Raw genomic sequence first — 19010 nt, forward strand, 5'->3', positions numbered from 1 at the left:
GACGTTGGAGAATTAATGAGTGAGTGAGTGAGTCAGTCAGTCAGTCAGTCAGTCGGTGCTTTGCCTTTGATTAGTATAGATGTTATAACAAATACAGTAAGTTGTACAGTCCAAATGTGAAGTATTTATCATATCCCCAAAAAAAGCATGACAGGGAAAGTCAAAGTAGAATACAGCATACAATATGAAACTACTCTCCCCCAAACTCTAGAAATACCAGACCACTGGCTAGGAGCTGCCTTATAAAATTCACACCTTAACTCCAAAATAGCTTCTTCAGTTTTGGGGCCACCTTGATACAGTGTCCTCTAGCAATATGTGTATACATTTTACCTCTGAGGCTTCCCAATTTCTTAAAAGGGTTAGGCCTCCATGACAAATCTGAGAATGTTGGCACTCACTCTTGGGTAGCTGGAAGTCTCAAGTGGAATATCTCTAAAAAAAAAAAAAACATGAGCATGTAACACTCATGTAAAATTCGTGTTTAGCTCTGAGTTTGCGTTACTGTCTTGTAACCGTGGCGACCTGAATATGAATCCAGCAGGGGTGTAAACATGACGCTCTGAAACATTCCATCGAATCTAAGGCTGCTATAATAAGTCTGCTGTGTGGAAGTCAGCTGAAGTGTATGTCGATGAAATATATATAACATGCAACCTATGCCAGGAGAAAGACAACCATGATAGAACCTACTCCAAGATGTTTAGAGCTGCAAATTTGATAAGGCATTTAAGATTACATCAAGCCACAGAATACACTGATTTGTTTTCAACAACTTTCATTACATAGGAGTAAAAACAGTGTTCTTTTGACAAATTTATTCACTTCTTTTTGATAGTTTCTTCAGAGTCCTGCAGTATTAGTACAATTAATAAATACCAGTATATTTTATTAGTAATTATATTTATTTTTGTTTGAATAAAAGATACAAGAATGCATAGGCATTTAAAAACTCCGTAAAGGAAGAAATAAATGAAACTAGCCGAAGCCCGCCGTAGCATACGGCGATGTAAGAATAGGAACGGAAAACGGTGAGAAAGGAATTCAGTATAACAGACTTAGGAAACCACCGTCGCAGTATAACGAAAATAGCAAGGAGTGAAACCAATGCCAATGGCCGAGAGATTACCTTCCTGTAGCAGGCTACGTAAAACATAGACATATATAGATAGACGCCGCATTCACTGTGTTGCCCAGTCGACACGATAAGTCAGCGCATCCGCCCTATTCCAAGTGGTAAAAGTGCCATTAAAACAATAACGTTTTAAACAGTATCGTTTACATACAACAGATTTTGGCGAATCATTTACATGCAATTACAGTGGAACCTCGGTTTACGAGTAACTTGGTTTATGAGTGTTTTGCAAGACGAGCAAAAATTTTTTATAAATTTTGACTTGATAAACGAGCGATGTCTTGCAATACGAGTAGTATGGATACACTTTGTCTGCTGAGCGTCATGTGATCACAACTGAGCTGATGGTTCTTCTCTCTCTCTCTCTCCTTATCTCGCTCACCCAGCCCGTCTCTCTCTCTTTATCTCGCTCGCCCAGCGCGTCTCTCTCTCTCTCCTTATCTCGCTCGCTCGCCCAGCGCCGCGCTCTCTCTCTCTCTGTCTCTCTCTGGCAATTGTCTCCTATTCTCCTTCTGAGTCTGTGTGCCTCACTCATATAGTCAACATCCGTACAAGCGTATACTGTTTACTACAACATTGTGACTGTGTGTGCGCTGTGAAGTGCGAGTCCCCATCTTGCTCCCCAAAACACAAAGCTGAGTCTCAGTACTTTAACACCAGCTTTATTCAGCTTGAAACAGCAACAGCGTTATTTATTGTAGCGGGATCTTTACAGTAATCCCTCGCTATATCGCGCTTCGACTTTCGCGGCTTCACTCCATCGCGGATTTTAAATGTAAGCATATCTAAATATATATCACGGATTTTTCGCTGGTTCACGGATTTCTGCGCACAATGGGTCTCTTAATTTATGGTACATGCTTCTTCAGTTTGTTTGCCCAGTTGATTTCATACAAGGGACGCTATTGGCGGATGGCTGAGAAGCTACCCAATCAAAGCACGTATTACATATTAAATAAAACTCCTCAATGATATACGATATGCTTCTCGCGCGCTGCTTCGCACACTTAAAAGCTCTAACAGCCCGTATTGATTTTTCATTGTTTGCTTTTCTCTGTCAGGGAGGCATATGATTGGCCCCATTATCTGCTCCTGACGGAGGGGGTGTGAGCAGAGGGGCTGTTTGCTTAGAAGATACGGACACGCCTGTAAAAAAATGCTGAAAGGCTACCTTCACATTGATCCCTTCATTGCGCCGCTTTATCGGGGTACTTGCATACTTAAAAGCGCAACAGCCCTATTGATTTTTGATTGTTTACTTTACTCTCTCTCTGACATTCTCTGCTCCTGACGGCACACCTTGAACAGGAAGATATGTTTGCATTCTTTTAATTGTGAGAAAGAACTGTCATCTCTGTCTTGTCATGGAGCACAGTTTAAACTTTTGACTAAAGGGTGTTACTTCATGTCTAGAGGGCTCTAATGTTAAAAAACGTATTTAGAAGGTCGTAAACCGGTTTTCTATGCTCTCACTGCGAAAATATTAGATTTATAAATAAAGAGTCCTACTTCTTGGAAATCCATTTATCTGTCTGGAGCGGATCAACTGCTATAAACGAGGGTTTACTGTATAACTGTGCGGAGAATATTTATAAACAGTGTGGGAGAGTTTCTAAGAGCTTAAAATATATAAAAATAACCATACAAACATATGGTCTCTACTTCGTGGATTTTCACCTATCTTACTGTATAATTACTGTATAATGTTCCTTGTATGACCCATTATACGGCGAACTGCTGCAGCGCTGGGAGACTGCGATTGCTTTGGGACGCTCTTCCGCGTGTCGTCCCGTTGGGTGGAATCCCACATGAGTTTAGAAACTCACACCAGCCATGATTCTTTTTAAAGGTAAAGGCAGGTTAATTTGTATTACGTATTTTACTTTACATTTTGTATTAATCATTTTTATATGAATAGTTTTGGGTTGTGGAACAAATCATCTGAGTTTCCATTATTTCTTATGGGGAAATTCGCTTTGATATACGAGTGCTTTGGATTGCGAGCATGTTTCCGGAACGAATTATGCTCGCAAGCCGAGGTTCCATTGTATTTATATCCATTTATACACTATTAATGGCAATTATTAAATAATAATAGTAATTTTATTAAATAATTCCTCCCGTATAAGTAACATTTCTCAGACTGCCTTCTTCCATCTCCAAAACATTTCTAGACTTCGTCCTGTTCATACGCAACACAGTACTAAAGTATTGGTTAATGCCCGAGTCGCCTCACATATAGATTACTGTAATGGTATTCTATCTGTCATCTCACAAAAACGTATATATCGCTTACAATTTATTCAAAATTCTGCTGCCAGGATAATAACCTGCTGTTCTAAATCCACTGAACATACTACACCTATTCACTCTCAACTTCACTGGCTCCCTGTTAACTACAGGATACAATACTAAATACTGCTCTTAACATTTTAAAGCTCTCCACAACCTCACTGATCTCCTACAGACTGACACTTGTCTCACTCACTCAGATTCTCATCTGCAGCTGTACTTTCTGTACCACACATCAAACTCTGTGCTATGGGAGCTCGAGCGTCTCTCATAGTGCACCTCAACTTGGGAATTCTCTTCTGTCTCATATACATCAGCTCGATTCAATAACACATTTTAAAACTCCCCTTAAAACTTATCTGTTCAAACTGGCATACCAATTGTGAATTTTGCACTGTTACTGCCAGTTATCTTTGTTTGTTTGCTAATTATTGCTGTTTGATCAGGAGCGACTGTGGACGCGGAAGTAGGATTAGAGCTGTCGGGCGGGGCTCTGTTGTGCATATCCCATGGTCTTAGAGTTGGTGGACGGGGCACTCTGTCTTGCCTGCCCTTAGTTAGATTTGGCGGGCGGGGCTCTGTGAGTTGACGATCGTGGCTTTCTGTCTTGCGTGCGGTGCAAAGTCAACGTGGCTCAGAGGTGCATGTGAACTTTTGCACAGACGAAAGCGACTAAGGCAGAGTTTGGTGGGTTGTTGTGTGCCTTGAGAGCGATGCTGGACTCAGAAGGACTGTTAAAGTTGGCATGCGTAGCTCTGGCAGGCGGGGCTCTGTCGAGCGTATCCCATGGTCTTAGAGTTGGCGGGCGGAGCTCTGTTTTGCTTGCGCTCACTGTCTTGCGTGCTCTTAGTGAATTATATAGATATATATATAGAGATAGATATAATATAGATAGATATATATATATCTAAGAAAGATGCTTCTGAATATTTTAGAAAAAGAAAAAAAGTTAAAGAAGGTCAACAGGCAGAGAACATGCAAAAGCACCTTAGGAGTAAATGACTCTAACTCTATTTGCCTGTGTGTAATTCATTCTGAAATGCTGGAGGAGATTTTATTTGGGAGTAGTTTTAAAGTAAGGGCAGTTCTGTAGCATTATAACTGCAAATCTACTTATCAGAGCCACCATTGCCTAGTGTTGAACAACTTGCTGTGTACTGATACACGATAAGAGACATTTCCTCACTACAGTACTTTTAAAAGTCAGTGATGAGCACTGTGAAGGACTTATACTTTATTTAAATTGGGCAAGGAGTGGGGTTTTTTTTGTTTTTTTTTTTTGGTCAGAAGTCACTGGAGTGAAAAACTTTGTGTGATTGTGTGTATAGAAGTAAAAAGCATACCATGTACACTGGCAAAAATGTAGCAACCAAAGTGCCAGTTTTGGTGGGTGGTGTATGTGTCCTATGTCACTTTAAGATATCACTATTGTGTATTTATCTGTGAAAGAGCTTGAAGAGAATGTGTTTGGGAAGATAAGGCTTGACATTCTAAAGTTATTTTATTTGTCTTAATAGATCTCATTTTTTGCAGGTGATTTCCCCCCAGATGTTTCACCCTGGTTTATTGCGTTCATTGTGCTTTTCCTGATAGTACTTGCCATTGCTGCATGGGTTGCTTGGAAGTTTTGGGAGAAGAAGAAAATTATTAAGGGTGAGTGTTGATGGACACTGTTCAAAAAGAAATTAGGGTTGTCATGGCAAGTAAAATAAAATCAGTTTTGTTAAAGTCTTACTTTTTTGGTTTCATTGGATTCTCGAGTCCATTACCTTCCTTGTTTTAAACTTAAATGCTTCATATTATGAGTAGTGTGTGATCTCATGCTGTAATTTTATTTTTTCTCTTGTTTAGAAAAGAAAGCCCAGGCATCTGAAGCAGGTATGTAAGGATTAAGCTGAGCTGTGTACTTTAAAAATATATCAACCTGAAGTAAACAGTTACACTTTTTAACAACAGGTTATTGTAAAGATAATTTTAATTTTTGTAATGTAATTTTCCAGAAAAACATTAAAACAATAAGTTATCATTTTTTTCATTATATTGTCTCTATCTTTATTTTAATTTGAATGTATAATAAAAATTTAGATTTTTATGTTTTTTTAATATCTGTTACATGTATCTTTCCTTTTAGTGTTGGTCAGATATAAACCATCTAATTTTGTTTAGTTTCTGTTTGTATGCTGTGTGAGGGCATGTAGGGCTTCTAGTTGCCTTTTTTCAATAATCTCCCAAACCTTTATCAATTCTTTGTAGAGAAAACATTGCATTTTAAAGTAAAAAGTGTTTTTAAAATTTGGAAATTCCTTCCCTCCCTTTTCTCTTGGGTTTTTTAAAATTACCTTTGAATGTCTTTCACAGGTTCATCAACCAAAAAAGTTAAAACATTGTGTTTTTCATATTATGATTTCCCCCATAACTAAGCTTTCTTGTATTGAATACTATTTCTCAATTATGAGAAAAGAAAAAAACTATTGTAGCAGCTTGCGTATAACTAAAGGTTTAAAATTGTAACAAGCACTGTATTTTTAACATGAAGGCATGTCTTGAATATTCAGGGAAGTCTTTTAATGGCTATTAAATTTAAAAATTAAATAGCATTATTAACTTAATTGCAGTCTAATGTAGAGATGGAGCCAGTCTTACTAAAATGGCAAAAGTCCTCAATGAAAATATTTATAAGTTGTGTTTTTTTTTTTTTTGTCGTCACATTTCATGTCTTGCTCTAGACAGACCCCTTAAGGGCACAAATTAAACATAGAGTTTGAAAACTTTATTAAATTTGTAAAGTATTTTATCAGACGGGAAAATTATACTAGTAATTTGGCAGCCAAACCGCATATCAATGCACTTTCATTTTACTGCTCCTCAACAATCTTTTGAATAGTAGTGAATCAAAACATTCCATTTTTACATTGAAATAAAATTCATACAATTTTTACTTAGGAAAGTAAGATAAACCCTTGTTGTTTTGACAGAGAAATGACAAACGATTCCCTCAACTGAACAAGCTAGTTAACTTACTGCCCTCTGAAATTCAGTGAGCCATACTGAGTTTAGTCATTGTGAGCCAGTGTTCAGTTACCCTGAGGTAGATGTCATGTTTATTACATGTAAAATGTCTGCTTTGGCAAAACAGGTGGTGTTTCTTTTCATTTTAAGACCATTAGTCCTTTCTTTTGCCATGATGCTTATGAAGAATTCACTTTTAGTTAATTACTGGTTCAGCTAATAGTCGTCTATGTCTTTAAACATTTATTTTTGTCTTGCAGAGAAAGAGCCCTTACTGGAAGAGTTTGGTAAGACTTCCTATTCCATTTTGCAGTCATTTAAGTGCTTTACTGCTTTCCTCTGTTAAATGTTATTAACCCCCATCTTTAAAACCTTTGTTTGTAAATTTTTGCTTTAAATTGCTTGCCTAGGTAACTGTACATAACATATCTTTTTACTGTCACTGCAAATGCAGACTCTGTATGAATTGCTCAGCCTAAGGCCAAGGGTAAGACTTCATTTGAATGAACCACCATAAGAAATGCCTTTTCATTTCATTTGTGTTGGTGCAGTAATGAAGCAATAATGGTTGTATTATACAATAGAAGTCATTACTAAAACATTAAGTGTACAGTATATTTTTAAATTATTTTTGTGTATTTTAATCTGTCATGTTCAGACTGGAAAAAACAAAACAAAGTTTATTAAAACATAAGTAGTCAGCATTTATTAATAGCAACTGAGGGGTCAGCATTGCTGAATCATTTTTAAAAAATACATTCTTTATTGAAAGCCAAAATTAGCTCATATAAGACTTGAATATGAAAAACATTTATTAAAAATTGTATCTGAGTATTCCTTGTAAATTTGAATTAAGATGTTTGAAAGTGCTACATCAAGTTTATTAGTAGTATAGATGTTTTTTGTGTATGGACGTATTCAGTTGGAAGATATGTGGTACACTGTATTCAGATGTGTGCTGTTATCGGATATAACACAATAACTGGGCATTTGATTTTTATTTTTTTAATTCATTTACTGTAGTTTGCCTACACAGCTGAGTGATTTAAAAATAGAAAATTACAGTTCAGTTTCTTAGTGGTTTTATCCAGGATCCATCTCAATGGAAATTTAAAAACAGTTAACAAATATGGCATATTACAGTTTTTCTCGATTGGTTTGGCTCATTTCTTGAAACAGAAATTACATTCTTAAAACTATAAGATCATTTGGCCAAACAGTCTTACAGTTCTGCGCAACATTACAGCTCACTAGCAAAAGGTCATATCTTTCCCAAAACTGTTCATACATGCTTCAAAATAGATTCCTTTCCCATATAAAGAGTCAGTACCATCAAAATGTCAAAGATCTTTCTCAATTGCGTTGGCTCATTTGCATTCACTTAGTGCGTTTTTCCAAAATAACCTGGATGGTTTAGCACAACACCATGGATCACCTGCAAAAGCTCGTATCTCTCCCAAAATAGTTTACCCATGTGTCAAAACTAAATTCCTTTCCCATTTAAATAGTTAGTGCCCCCAAAATGCATCGTCCCTTTGGCATCGTGTAAGCACTGCAAGTCAAAATGCCTAGATGTTTTGTCACTATGGCAGAGGTCTAGCCAACAGAATACAATTATGTATAAAACTGAAAAAAGGATTTTACAGTAAGAGCAGCCTCCAAAGTTTGACATCAGACACACTGCACTCCTACTTCCAAGGAAATTGTAATCATTTTTATTGACACACATAAAGTAACTTCCATACATTAGAGTACATAAAATGTATACAGTATTCTGTACATGTACGAAATATAAACACAAACAAAAAACAAGAAAAATTATATCTAGCCTACAGTAGGGCTTACAGTAAATAAAGTTTCACAACTAAGGTAACTTTCACTGGTTGTTGTCGTCACCGTCCCTCTCCTGGCCACCATCCTCATCCTCCTGGCCATCCACGCTGCTCTCTGTTTGGCCATAGATTCTCATCCACATCGCAGGGATATTTTCCCTTGCGATGCAGCGAGGGAAGAAACGGCGAATGTCTCAACCATCCCCTACACTGATCCCCTGTAATGTCCTCACATGCAGCATCCATTGCATGGAGCAGGGATCTCTGGTCTTGAGCCTGATGTTCATAGACTTTCCACCTCCAAGCGGAAAAAAATTCCTCAATGGGATTAAGGAAAGGAGAGTATGGTGGTAGTAGCTCCATGAGCATCCTTGGATGGGTGGTGAACCAGGCCCTGATGAGCGGCCCACGGTGGAAATTTACATTGTCCCACACGATCACATAGTGTGGTAGGTGAGGCCCTTCGAGACCTCTCTCATTTTCTGGGACCAGATGTGTATAAAGACGGTCCAAGAAAATGAGGAGCTTTTGAGTGTTATATGGGCCTAAACTGGGGATGTGTGTGGCCACACCATTCTCAGATATGGCAGGACACATTGTTAAATTGCCCCTCGCTGGCCTGGGACATCCACCGTGGCCCGCTGACCAATGATGTTACGCCACGCTCTGCGCCCTTGGCCAGGTTGAAACCAGCCTCATCGACAAATACAAGGATGTGAGATGTTTCATTCCCTTCCAATGCCATTATTCTCTACAATAGAGTAAAAAATCAAATCAGTCATATAGAGGAGTCATACACAACAGAAATAGAAAATTACATGGGATTGTTCTATGTTCTCCTCCACAAGTTCAATATAGCCTGCTACTGGCCACTACTCCAGTGGTTCCAAACCTGGGGTACAGGCCTATGCAGAGGCACTGCAGGGAGTATTTGACACAAAGAGGGAGAAACACTGTTGCAGTTTTTAGGCAAAATGCTGTAGTCAGATAAAGCTGGATTCTAAAGGTAAAGAGGATACTGAAAACCAAACAAATTGGGAACCACTGCTTACTGTAATGTTACTATAATAGACAACCAATAACTGACTTACATGCACATACTGGTACCGCAGCTCTTTCACTCTGTCAGAATTCCTCTCAAATGGTACCCTGTAAATCTGCTTCATGGTCATCTGATGCTTCTTCAATACCCGGTCTATTGTGGAGATGCTGATAGAGTTGACATTTTGGAATATGGCATTGTCTTGAAGGATTGCATCACGGATCTGTCTCAAAGTGAGAGCATTATTTGCAATCACCATGTTACAGATCTCTTGTTCTTGTTGTTCATTGAGAAGTTTTCTTCTGCCACCCATGTGAGGTTGTCGTCCAATCCTAGACGTAGAAGTCAAAGGACAACACTGTATGACAATTGTAATGTATGCCGTATTTGTTACAGAATGAGTTACTGTACTGTAACATCATATTGCAACATCACATTGAGGTAATATATTACAGTACTGTAGGCCTACACACACACACACGGAATGAAGAGTTTATACATGTCTTGCTTTACAGTATGCACAGTACTGTATACTGTAATGACTCCATCATTGACTGAGTACATACCTGTTTTCCCTGCGAAAGGTTTGGATGATGGAGGAGACAGTAGAGCGAGGCACATTAGGCTGCACTCGGCGCCCAGCCTCTGCCATTGTCAGGCGATGGTTAACCACATGGTCTACAATTGTGGCCCGAATCTCATCCGGGACAGCATGGTGTCTTCGTGCTCCTCGGCCTCTTCCCCCTATTCCACCACCACGCATCCTCACTCCTCCTCCTCCGCCTCTTCTTCTTCTTCCTCCTCCTCCTCTCTTCTTCTTCCTCGAGCAGGAGGTTGCCCTTCTTGATTTACTTGGTGAGGTACCTCCATGTTCAAATGGTACTGGCCCTAGCCAAGCTCTATATATACACGTTTGGCAGCATTCACAACAATAGACAGCACCTGTCAGGTAACTAAACAAACTGTTTGGTTGGTCATCTGAGATGTGGGAAACTCCTCCTTCGTTGGTCAAGTTCTAATTTCACCTGATTGTCAATTACTGTCATGAATTTATCAAATGTTCCAAGAAATTCATATATGGTGTTCATGGTATTATGTTCTTGACTAATTTTGACAATTGAACAGACTATTGTGCATATGATGACTTACACGATGAAATCATGCTGACATGTTTTGGAGAGAACAACCATTAGACTGAGAATCAACTAATCAGTTTAGATCAGCAAGATCTATTTATTTGGAAAATGTGCTAAATGTGGGCTTATTGTGCTAACTGCAGGCTACTTGTACTTAACCATTTGCAAAGATGCACTGAGACACTTGAGACATGTACTAAGGCATTTGCAATTTGATGAAATCAATGAGAAATGCCATTCTGTTGTGAACATTTGCAAGGTGGTTTGGAGATCTGTCCATGTTATTTTGAGAATGTCATCTCGGTTTCAAGAAATGAGCCAAACCAATCGAGAAAAACTGTAATGTATAAACCACTAAATTCTTAATGCTGTTTGGAAGATAAAGGAAATATCTTTTTTTTTTCCTTTTTTTCACTACTAGAGCAGCATCTGGTACAAGTCAGAACCAGTCCAACACAGAGCATTCTAACTGACACACATGCACACTCACTAACGCTGGGTTGGTTTGGAGATGCCATTTAACTTGCCATACACATCTTTCTGATGCTGGAAGAAACTGAAGAATCTGGAAAAGACACACATTTGGCAAACATATGAACTTTGCACAGGTGACCCATGCTGGGAATTGAACACTTGAATTCTCAGTCAGCACTGCCAACCACTGATAATTGGAATACAAATTAAACTGATAAAGCAAATAGGTTAATTTGTGAGATTTCTAGTTACTTTATCAAACAGAAATTATCCAAGCATGTGTATTATGTAGAACTCCAGTTAAGTAGTTTTTACAGTGTGATAGTTGGTTGCAACGGGACTTTGTAAAATGTAGTTGTTTTAGTAGTTCTTTATTTGCTATATTTAATTACATTCATTTATATACTGAACATGAAAGTAGAGCTCAATAAGTTCAGCACAGTATAGTTCATTGCAGCATGACTGAACATTATGTAAACGAGTCCCAAAATGAGAATTGCACTACTGTAGCCAAGTAGCGAAATACTTCTTTGGAGGATAAAAAAATTACTGCTTGAAATTGTATTTCTTGAGGGGTGCATTACAGAAAATCATTTAGTGTATAAATCTATATTAATTAAAGGCAAAGCCCTGACTGACTGACTGACTCACTCACTCATCAATAATTCTCCAACTTCCCGTGTAGGTAGAAGGCTGAAATTTGGCAGGCTCTCATTCCTTACAGGTTACTTACAAAAGTTAAGCAGGTTTCATTTCGAAATTCTACGCATAACTTTCATAACTGAATCCTACTTACGTATATATATATATATATATATATATATATATATATATATATATATATATATATATATATATATATATATATATATATATATATATACGCCATAGCCTGCAGCTCGGTCACCATGTAAAGTGGAGTTGCGTCCCCCATCACCATGCCTGCCTATATTCCATCCCACGCCTCCCACGTAATTGACTACCTGCCCATATAAGGCCATCCATCAGCAGCAATCCAAGCTGTGAGAAAACAGTAACAATGAGGCGTGTCAGACGTCGTGGTACATTTTCTGATGCAGCTAGATGGAAACAACTTTGTGATGCTGTCGCTAAATACTTGCAGAAAAATCCACAAGTTCATAGACACGCTGCCGCTAAAAACTCGCGGGCTAATCCACAAGTTCATAGAGACGCTGTCGCTAAATACTCGCGGGCAGTTCCACAAGTTCATAGACACGCTGCCGCTAAATATTCGCAGGCAAATCAAAAAGTTAACACCTGAAATGCCTGTTAAACATCTTAGATTCACGAGTAGCGATTTGGGTGATGAGATGTCTATCGAGGTGATCACTGTAATATTTATATGTCATTGAAATGTATTATTATCAAGCATGGTTTAGGCACCTATGTCATCAGGAAGGCACCAGAAAAAGGTCAAACCCTTGATTTAATACATAGTTATTCTTTTCAGTGAAACATTAGGAAATTTAACAGCAGCTTATGTAAATATAATATGTGAATAGGCATCAATAATTCATTTAGAACTGCATTAATACTAATGCAAGTTTGAATATAGAAATAAATTTACTGTGCCATACATCTCAGTGTCTCTTCATCAAGTATTACTGTACCATTATTTCGTTTCTGCTCTCACTGTTCTGCATTTAATATTTCTACTGGGTGTTTCTGTGCACTCAAGTGAATCAATAAAACTCAATTCTTCATACCTTTGCCTTTCTCTTCTCTTTATTTATTTTTAAATTCCGTTAAAATAGCAGTGATTTAATAAACAAGAACAGGTTGGATTGGTTTGGCTTTTTTCAAGCTTATTTATACCTGATTGTAAATGTGTTATTAACTGGTGCATTTTTAAAAAGGAAATATTTACTTAAATGCTAAATATAGCAGCAGCAGCAAACATTGCACAAAAAGCACTTTTGTCCAATAAAAGCTACAACAGAAATATAGATCTTTCTCATTCTGGCTGATATGGTAAATTGATAAAGCTTTAAGTTAGATTAGACCTCAAGTTAAATTTGCTGGAACAAACCTCATTAGCCAGTTAAAATGCATCACATCTAGTCCATTGCATGTTAAGTTTAAGAATCACTTCTGTCTGTTTCACTTAAGGTTAATTTCTTTAAATAGTCTCATTAAGATTGATTTAAAAATAAACTAATCTGCTACATATATATTGTTTAAAAAAAAAAATCTGATCTTTTGGAATTGTTCTTTTAACAGAACGGGAAAAGAAGGATGCCAAAGCAGGTAAGAATTTTAATTTATTTTTAAACAATTTTTAAATTGTAATACACCCCAGTAAACTGCAGTATTCATCCCTAAATGGGATGTCATATTGAAATAATGTTAATTTTTCAAGGATGTTAAAGGATTGTATCTATTCTGATCAAATAGTGATGATGCCTTAATGAATAAAGACTGCATTACAAGTACTAAGCCAGTTGTCAGTGTGGAGAAAGTGCATGAAAATGGATGGGGGTGCAATTTATCATGGGCTTTTTGGGGGTGGAAGGGGAGAAGGAGGCAATATCTTTATTTAAGAAGGGTCTGTGAGTCATTTCAGTTTGTAATCATTTGTGTAATAGGCACCTCCTGATATGTATGTAAAAATATAAAGACAATGAATAAGGCAGTCTTTTTTTAAGAGGAATACTATTTAAAGAAGCATCAGGAGAAGAAAACCTATGGGAAAAATCACCATACTGTATGCAACACTGAAAATGACTGACTGCAAAAAGGCAAATTGCCTAAGCTACCTTGTGGTTACCAACCAATATTAATTAACCATGTTAGAATTTTACTTTGTTTTTAAAACTGACTCACTGTATTTATTTTTTAGAGTATGAGAAACTGAAGAAAGAATTGGGTGAGTTAAAGAGAGCATTTCTATTTAATTGTTTTCCTGCCTATCAATGGCAGCATAGATCTCTGACTAAGTGAATGCTGATGTCGGAGATGAGAGTTTGGCATCACACATGACCATGCCACAGGTTAATACATTAACCTCACTGATGATAACAGAACTTGATGAAACTCCTCCAAAACACTTACTTGTGAATTTAATACGATTTCCTCTGTTTTCATTATAGACCAAGCAAGGATAGTCAATGGCTCAGGTAAGGTCCTTTTTTTTTTCTTTTTTTGCGTAATATTTGAATGTTATAAACTATTATAGTTTTGGACTGCTATATAGTTTGATTTACTGTTGTGAACCTGTCTTTCTTTTAATTTTGCCCAAGTTTCCTTAATTGCTAAATTACTATTTACATTTTAAAAATGCTATGTCTTCAGTGCAGCTTATGAAACTTATTCACATGTCTGTAATGAGCATTTGTTTCATTATGTTGCTGCCATTTTGCAATAAAATACACCTGCTTTGTGACTTGTTAGAGCAGCAGTAGTAACAGTCCAGTGATCAGTCACTGGTCAATTAAATGACATGTAGTAGGCCTGGTTATATTCTTTTAGTATTTTTGTTAGCTGCTTTGTCATAATTCATTTATTTGTCCACCATGCAGTAAACTATTAAAATCTTCTACAGTCTAGTATCCTGCTTTATAACTATTGCTTCTAGGATGTAGCCGTTTTCTCTTAATGTTGAACAAGTACTTTTGTAAATACTTTATAAACAGTACACAATTCCTGATTCGCAAAACCTGTTGCAACAGTCATACAGCAAAATAGATTGTTTGGATTACACGTCCTTTTTGATAAAATCTCAATATAAGACCAAAGTAACTTTAGAGTTTTCCATAAAGGCACGGAAATTCAAGTCAAGCATTTATTAGGCAACATAAAAACTGTGGTGAACCTAGCCAAATACATTTAAAGCATAAATGAAGACTTAAATTACTGTCTTTTTTTTTTTTTTTTTAAACTTCTCACAGAAGTATGTTTCTTTTTTCCAGAATGGAATCGCATTCAAAACCATAAGAATCGTAAGTTAACATTGTCAAATAATATACTGATTATATCCCCAAAGATATTTTTATGTCAAAAAAATAGCATTTTTCCACTCATGTTTAGAATAACTTCTGATTCATGCACTTATTTTAATTCTGGAATTTTAACTAGTTGACTGATAGTTGGTGCTTTTTTAGGGGACATATTGGTGAGAGAAAAGAGCTTTTATATTCCTACTAGAGTGCAAGAAACCAGTTAAAAATGGAACAGACCTGCCTTATTGGTGATGTGAACAAAAATGTACATACATCTGCTTGACAGCTGTAATGTAGCATTCCTGAGTGCTTTAGTCAGCCTGTTTAATCCTTTGTCTTTATCATATTCATTGTGGAAAATGTAGATTCATGGGTAATTGTTGAGGAAAAAAGGATATTACCATGTGTGTTATAGACCAAGTTCCTGAAGTAACCAACACCTTATCATGGCTCAGATATTAGAGTGTCTCATCTGCAACTCCACAATTTCACATTGCGCAGCAGCACACTAGGCAGAGTGGAGCTGGGTGGTGACTGGAGAAGACACAATCACAATTACATTTGTTTTTCATCAAATCCTGATATCTCAATTTAGAATCTACTTTTCGTACATCGAGTAATTCCTCAAATGCAATATATCAGAAGTTCTCAAAGGAAACATATTCTTTAGAAGGTATTTGCATTGCTGTAATATAATTAAGGAGTTTTTGTTTTGTGTTGTCATATTTCAGAATGTTTCACTCTCGTTTGGAGTTCAAAATTTAGTTTATGCAGGTCTATTTTGAATATTCCAAATCTTCCTCATGTTTGGCTTTATAGTGTTGATCTTTGTATAGTATGTATTTGAGAAACATCCAAAAACACCTCTCCAAAACATCTATCTTATCTCATTGTTAAATGCTCAATATTCATGTAAGCAATGCACAAAGACCTTATGATACCCAAGTATAAATCAAACTTCAGCTAACAAAGCCAAGAGTTTGACAGTGGATTTTAGCATATCTGTGGGAATACTGGAATACTAGTATGCCGCAGTCGTGTAGAGAAGAAAAGTTTTTATTTATATGAAGAATTAAATTGATATTGGCTCTTTTTTTTATTTATTTATTTTTTTTCACCAAAGTATGGTAAACAACACAATGCATGACAAAGGCCTAAGATGACATTTGAGTGTTTGAAATTCAACTCCCCAGCTCTACGTCTCTCATTTATTATTACAGTGAAGTCTTCAAATGACCTTGGATTTTGGCAAAGTTTCCAGCACTAGTGTGATTCAAAGCATTAAACCAAAACCACACAGTGATGGCTTAATAACAACAAAGTTTGGGGGTTGATGTATGGCAAACAATCTCAGGAAAATCCATTTATCAATGCCTATTAATGTTACCACTGTAACTAACTAATTTTGCCTGTAAACATAATTTTGAGCATATGACTGAATGAAAAATATCTTAATAAACGTGTGAATATGCCATTTTTAACTCCCATTTAGAAACCAGTAGGCTACTTAACAGCTCTTGCCCATTCGCAGTCACCTTCTGTTTACCCACATGGGTACTTTTGGGTACTCCAGTTGTCCTCCCAAATCTAAAACATGCAGAGTTAGGATGAGTGATGGCGTGCCTTGCATCAAGAAGTGCCAGGGTGGGCACAGGCAGTCATTTACTCTGAAAATTGAGGCAGAAGATTTGAAAAGTAAAGGAATGGGTGACTTTTTTTAACCTTCGAGGAAACTAATTAAAACATTGTTATAATGTTCATATACTTTCTATAAATACTTGTTTGTTTTTTTTTTGTTTTTTTTTTTTTTATAAAAGTGAAATCATAAAATGTAGACTGTCAGTATGGTGGTCTGTATCTCGTTATTGTAAAGCTAACATTTATGGTGAGATGATATTTGAACTTGTTTAATTTATTTTGCTTTTCTCTTTTGTTTGCAGCAAATGTAACCTTGCTAAATTCAGATGGTAAATCCAGCACCCCTTTCTCTAGCGGTCATCACTATTGGGAGGTTGATGTTGGTGAAAAAAACTGGGCCGCGGGTTTAGTCAAAGAAGGTGTCGAATTGAAAGGTGGATGGGACGTTTTAAAGAATATGTCTCCTGACAAAGGAGTGTGGGCTTTGGCTCATAAAAGTAACCTTGGCTACCGTGCCCTGATCCCAACATCCACTGGTCCATTTCCCATCACTCCTGCATCAGACCCTAAAAAATTAGGATGTCTTCTTGACTGGGATGAAAAGCAGCTATCTATCTATGATGTGGGGAGAACGCACAGGCTCTTCACCTTTGATTGTGACTCTGACAAACCTGTTTATCCATTTCTCCGCCTAAATATTTGATACTCGTGACCATATACAGCCCAACACATTGAAACGGGGAGTACATACAAATGGATTTCATCTGTGCCACTCAGGAGGGACAGTGTGTGCATCTGTGTATGAATGTGTGCAAGTGAGTCTTATTATAGATTTTTGAAGGTGTCTCCATTTAATTAGTAACTCATGACAGAAATTATGAATGTCAGCATTTTTTGAAGAAAATCTTACTATTTTATTTTTAACTCTAATCTCCTAAACTAAAATTGTCTAAACTTATTATGGAGTTGCAGCAAAAATTATGATTGAGGAATTCTCTACACAACACACATTTCAGCTTCAATTTAGAATGAAATGCTCTTGAAAAATTATTTTATTCCACTCCAGCAATTTCACTCAGGTTGACATTGGTTCAAGATGATCCCTTTTACAGCTATTGTACTGTTGCAAAAGAAACATACATTTTAAAATAACCTTGTAAGCAAAACTGTAAAGGGTTGTTGATCATATTGAAGTGGCTTGATGCTGTGTATGAAATAGTCACTGATTGCATGAATATGTGTTTTATACTTAAATCAAATGCTGCTGTGCCACCTTGAAATGTTATTCGCATTAATAATGTAATCTTTATCTACTTTCTTTCTTTGGTAATACTGTCACAAATTTTACAAAGCATTACTGTAATAATAGAATTCTAAATAATGTGTACAAAATATTTACAGTATGTGGTGTATTGACTCTGTACAAGAATGTGTACAAGCTTGTCAACAGTAGAGTAACATCAGTGGGCTAAGGTAGATGGAATGTGTACTGATGTCCTGAGAGGGAGTCGAAACAATTTGAAGAGCATGATTCAGTTTAAAAAGAAAAAAAAATTGTGTTTTGACTAATCACTTTAGGAATTAATGCAGTTTACATTGATCATCTTCATTGCTCATTTAAAAGCATTTTGAAAGTAAGTGTCATAAATGTTTAAATTGTACAGTGAGACCTGCAGGTGTTCTTGTTCTTCCAGAGTAGCCTTTCAGGACTTTCATTTATGTCCGCCGAATCAGTGGGAAGTGAAGAAAAATTAGTTTTAGTAAGAGAAACAGCTTTTTGTATTGCTTTGAAATTGTGTTTGTATGCTGCTTATTTAATGAGGCTGATGTTAACAAGTGATATGAGGTATCTTTTATAAGGGCTTCCAAATCTCGTAATCTGTGGTCCTATGCCTTGCTTAAAATTAGCTGCTTTGTTCCTGCTAAATCACACCTCTTATTTTCTTTGAACATTTTTTAGTAAAATAATAATTAAAGGACAGTATGATACAAAATGAATTGTACTAATTATATGTCAGTGTATTTTTCATTTTACCAAGGTGTTCTTTAGTATTGTATAATTAACTCATTGGTTCATTCTTTTTCTATAATTGCTAGGACAGGGAACACAAATGTCCCGTTGCCATTTAACAAAAATCTACTTTCAAAACGTTTTCAGACATTACAGATCAATAAAACATTACACTGTAAGAATGCTGATTTTATTTTATTTTATTTTATACAGACCATTTTTAAATTGTCTCACAAACAAAAGCACCTTTCTTTGAAGCACCAGAGTAATCTGATGAGGTAAGGAAGCAGAGATGGTCACATATGCTGCTGAGTTTTGGGCTTGTTGGAATCTGCCTCCAGGATGTCTGAAACCCAGCCATCATCTCCTCATCTCTAGTCTGTCTGATGCTTCATTGGCTTTGCCGGAAAGAGGACTGAGTTGCACATTCCAGTCATTGCTTATAATGTCCTCTAAGCTTCTTCAATTTCATTTATGTCACA

General features: G+C 36.6%; 1 protein-coding gene across 1 annotated transcript in view; it reads left to right on the forward strand.

Moving 5' to 3' along the window:
* The window catches only part of LOC120541941 (butyrophilin subfamily 1 member A1-like), a 51802-nt gene extending 33092 nt beyond the window's left edge, over positions 1-18710 (forward strand). The window contains exons 5-12 of the mRNA XM_039773950.1: positions 4961-5080; positions 5279-5305; positions 6697-6723; positions 13162-13188; positions 13781-13807; positions 14031-14057; positions 14850-14879; positions 16820-18710. Of these exons, the coding sequence (XP_039629884.1) occupies positions 4961-5080; positions 5279-5305; positions 6697-6723; positions 13162-13188; positions 13781-13807; positions 14031-14057; positions 14850-14879; positions 16820-17220 (686 nt within the window). The 3' untranslated portion in view covers positions 17221-18710. The remainder of the gene's footprint in view (positions 1-4960; positions 5081-5278; positions 5306-6696; positions 6724-13161; positions 13189-13780; positions 13808-14030; positions 14058-14849; positions 14880-16819) is intronic.
* The last annotated feature ends 300 nt before the right edge of the window (positions 18711-19010 follow it).

The sequence above is a fragment of the Polypterus senegalus genome, chromosome 13 (genome assembly GCF_016835505.1).
Source record: "Polypterus senegalus isolate Bchr_013 chromosome 13, ASM1683550v1, whole genome shotgun sequence".
Classification (NCBI taxonomy): domain Eukaryota; kingdom Metazoa; phylum Chordata; class Cladistia; order Polypteriformes; family Polypteridae; genus Polypterus; species Polypterus senegalus.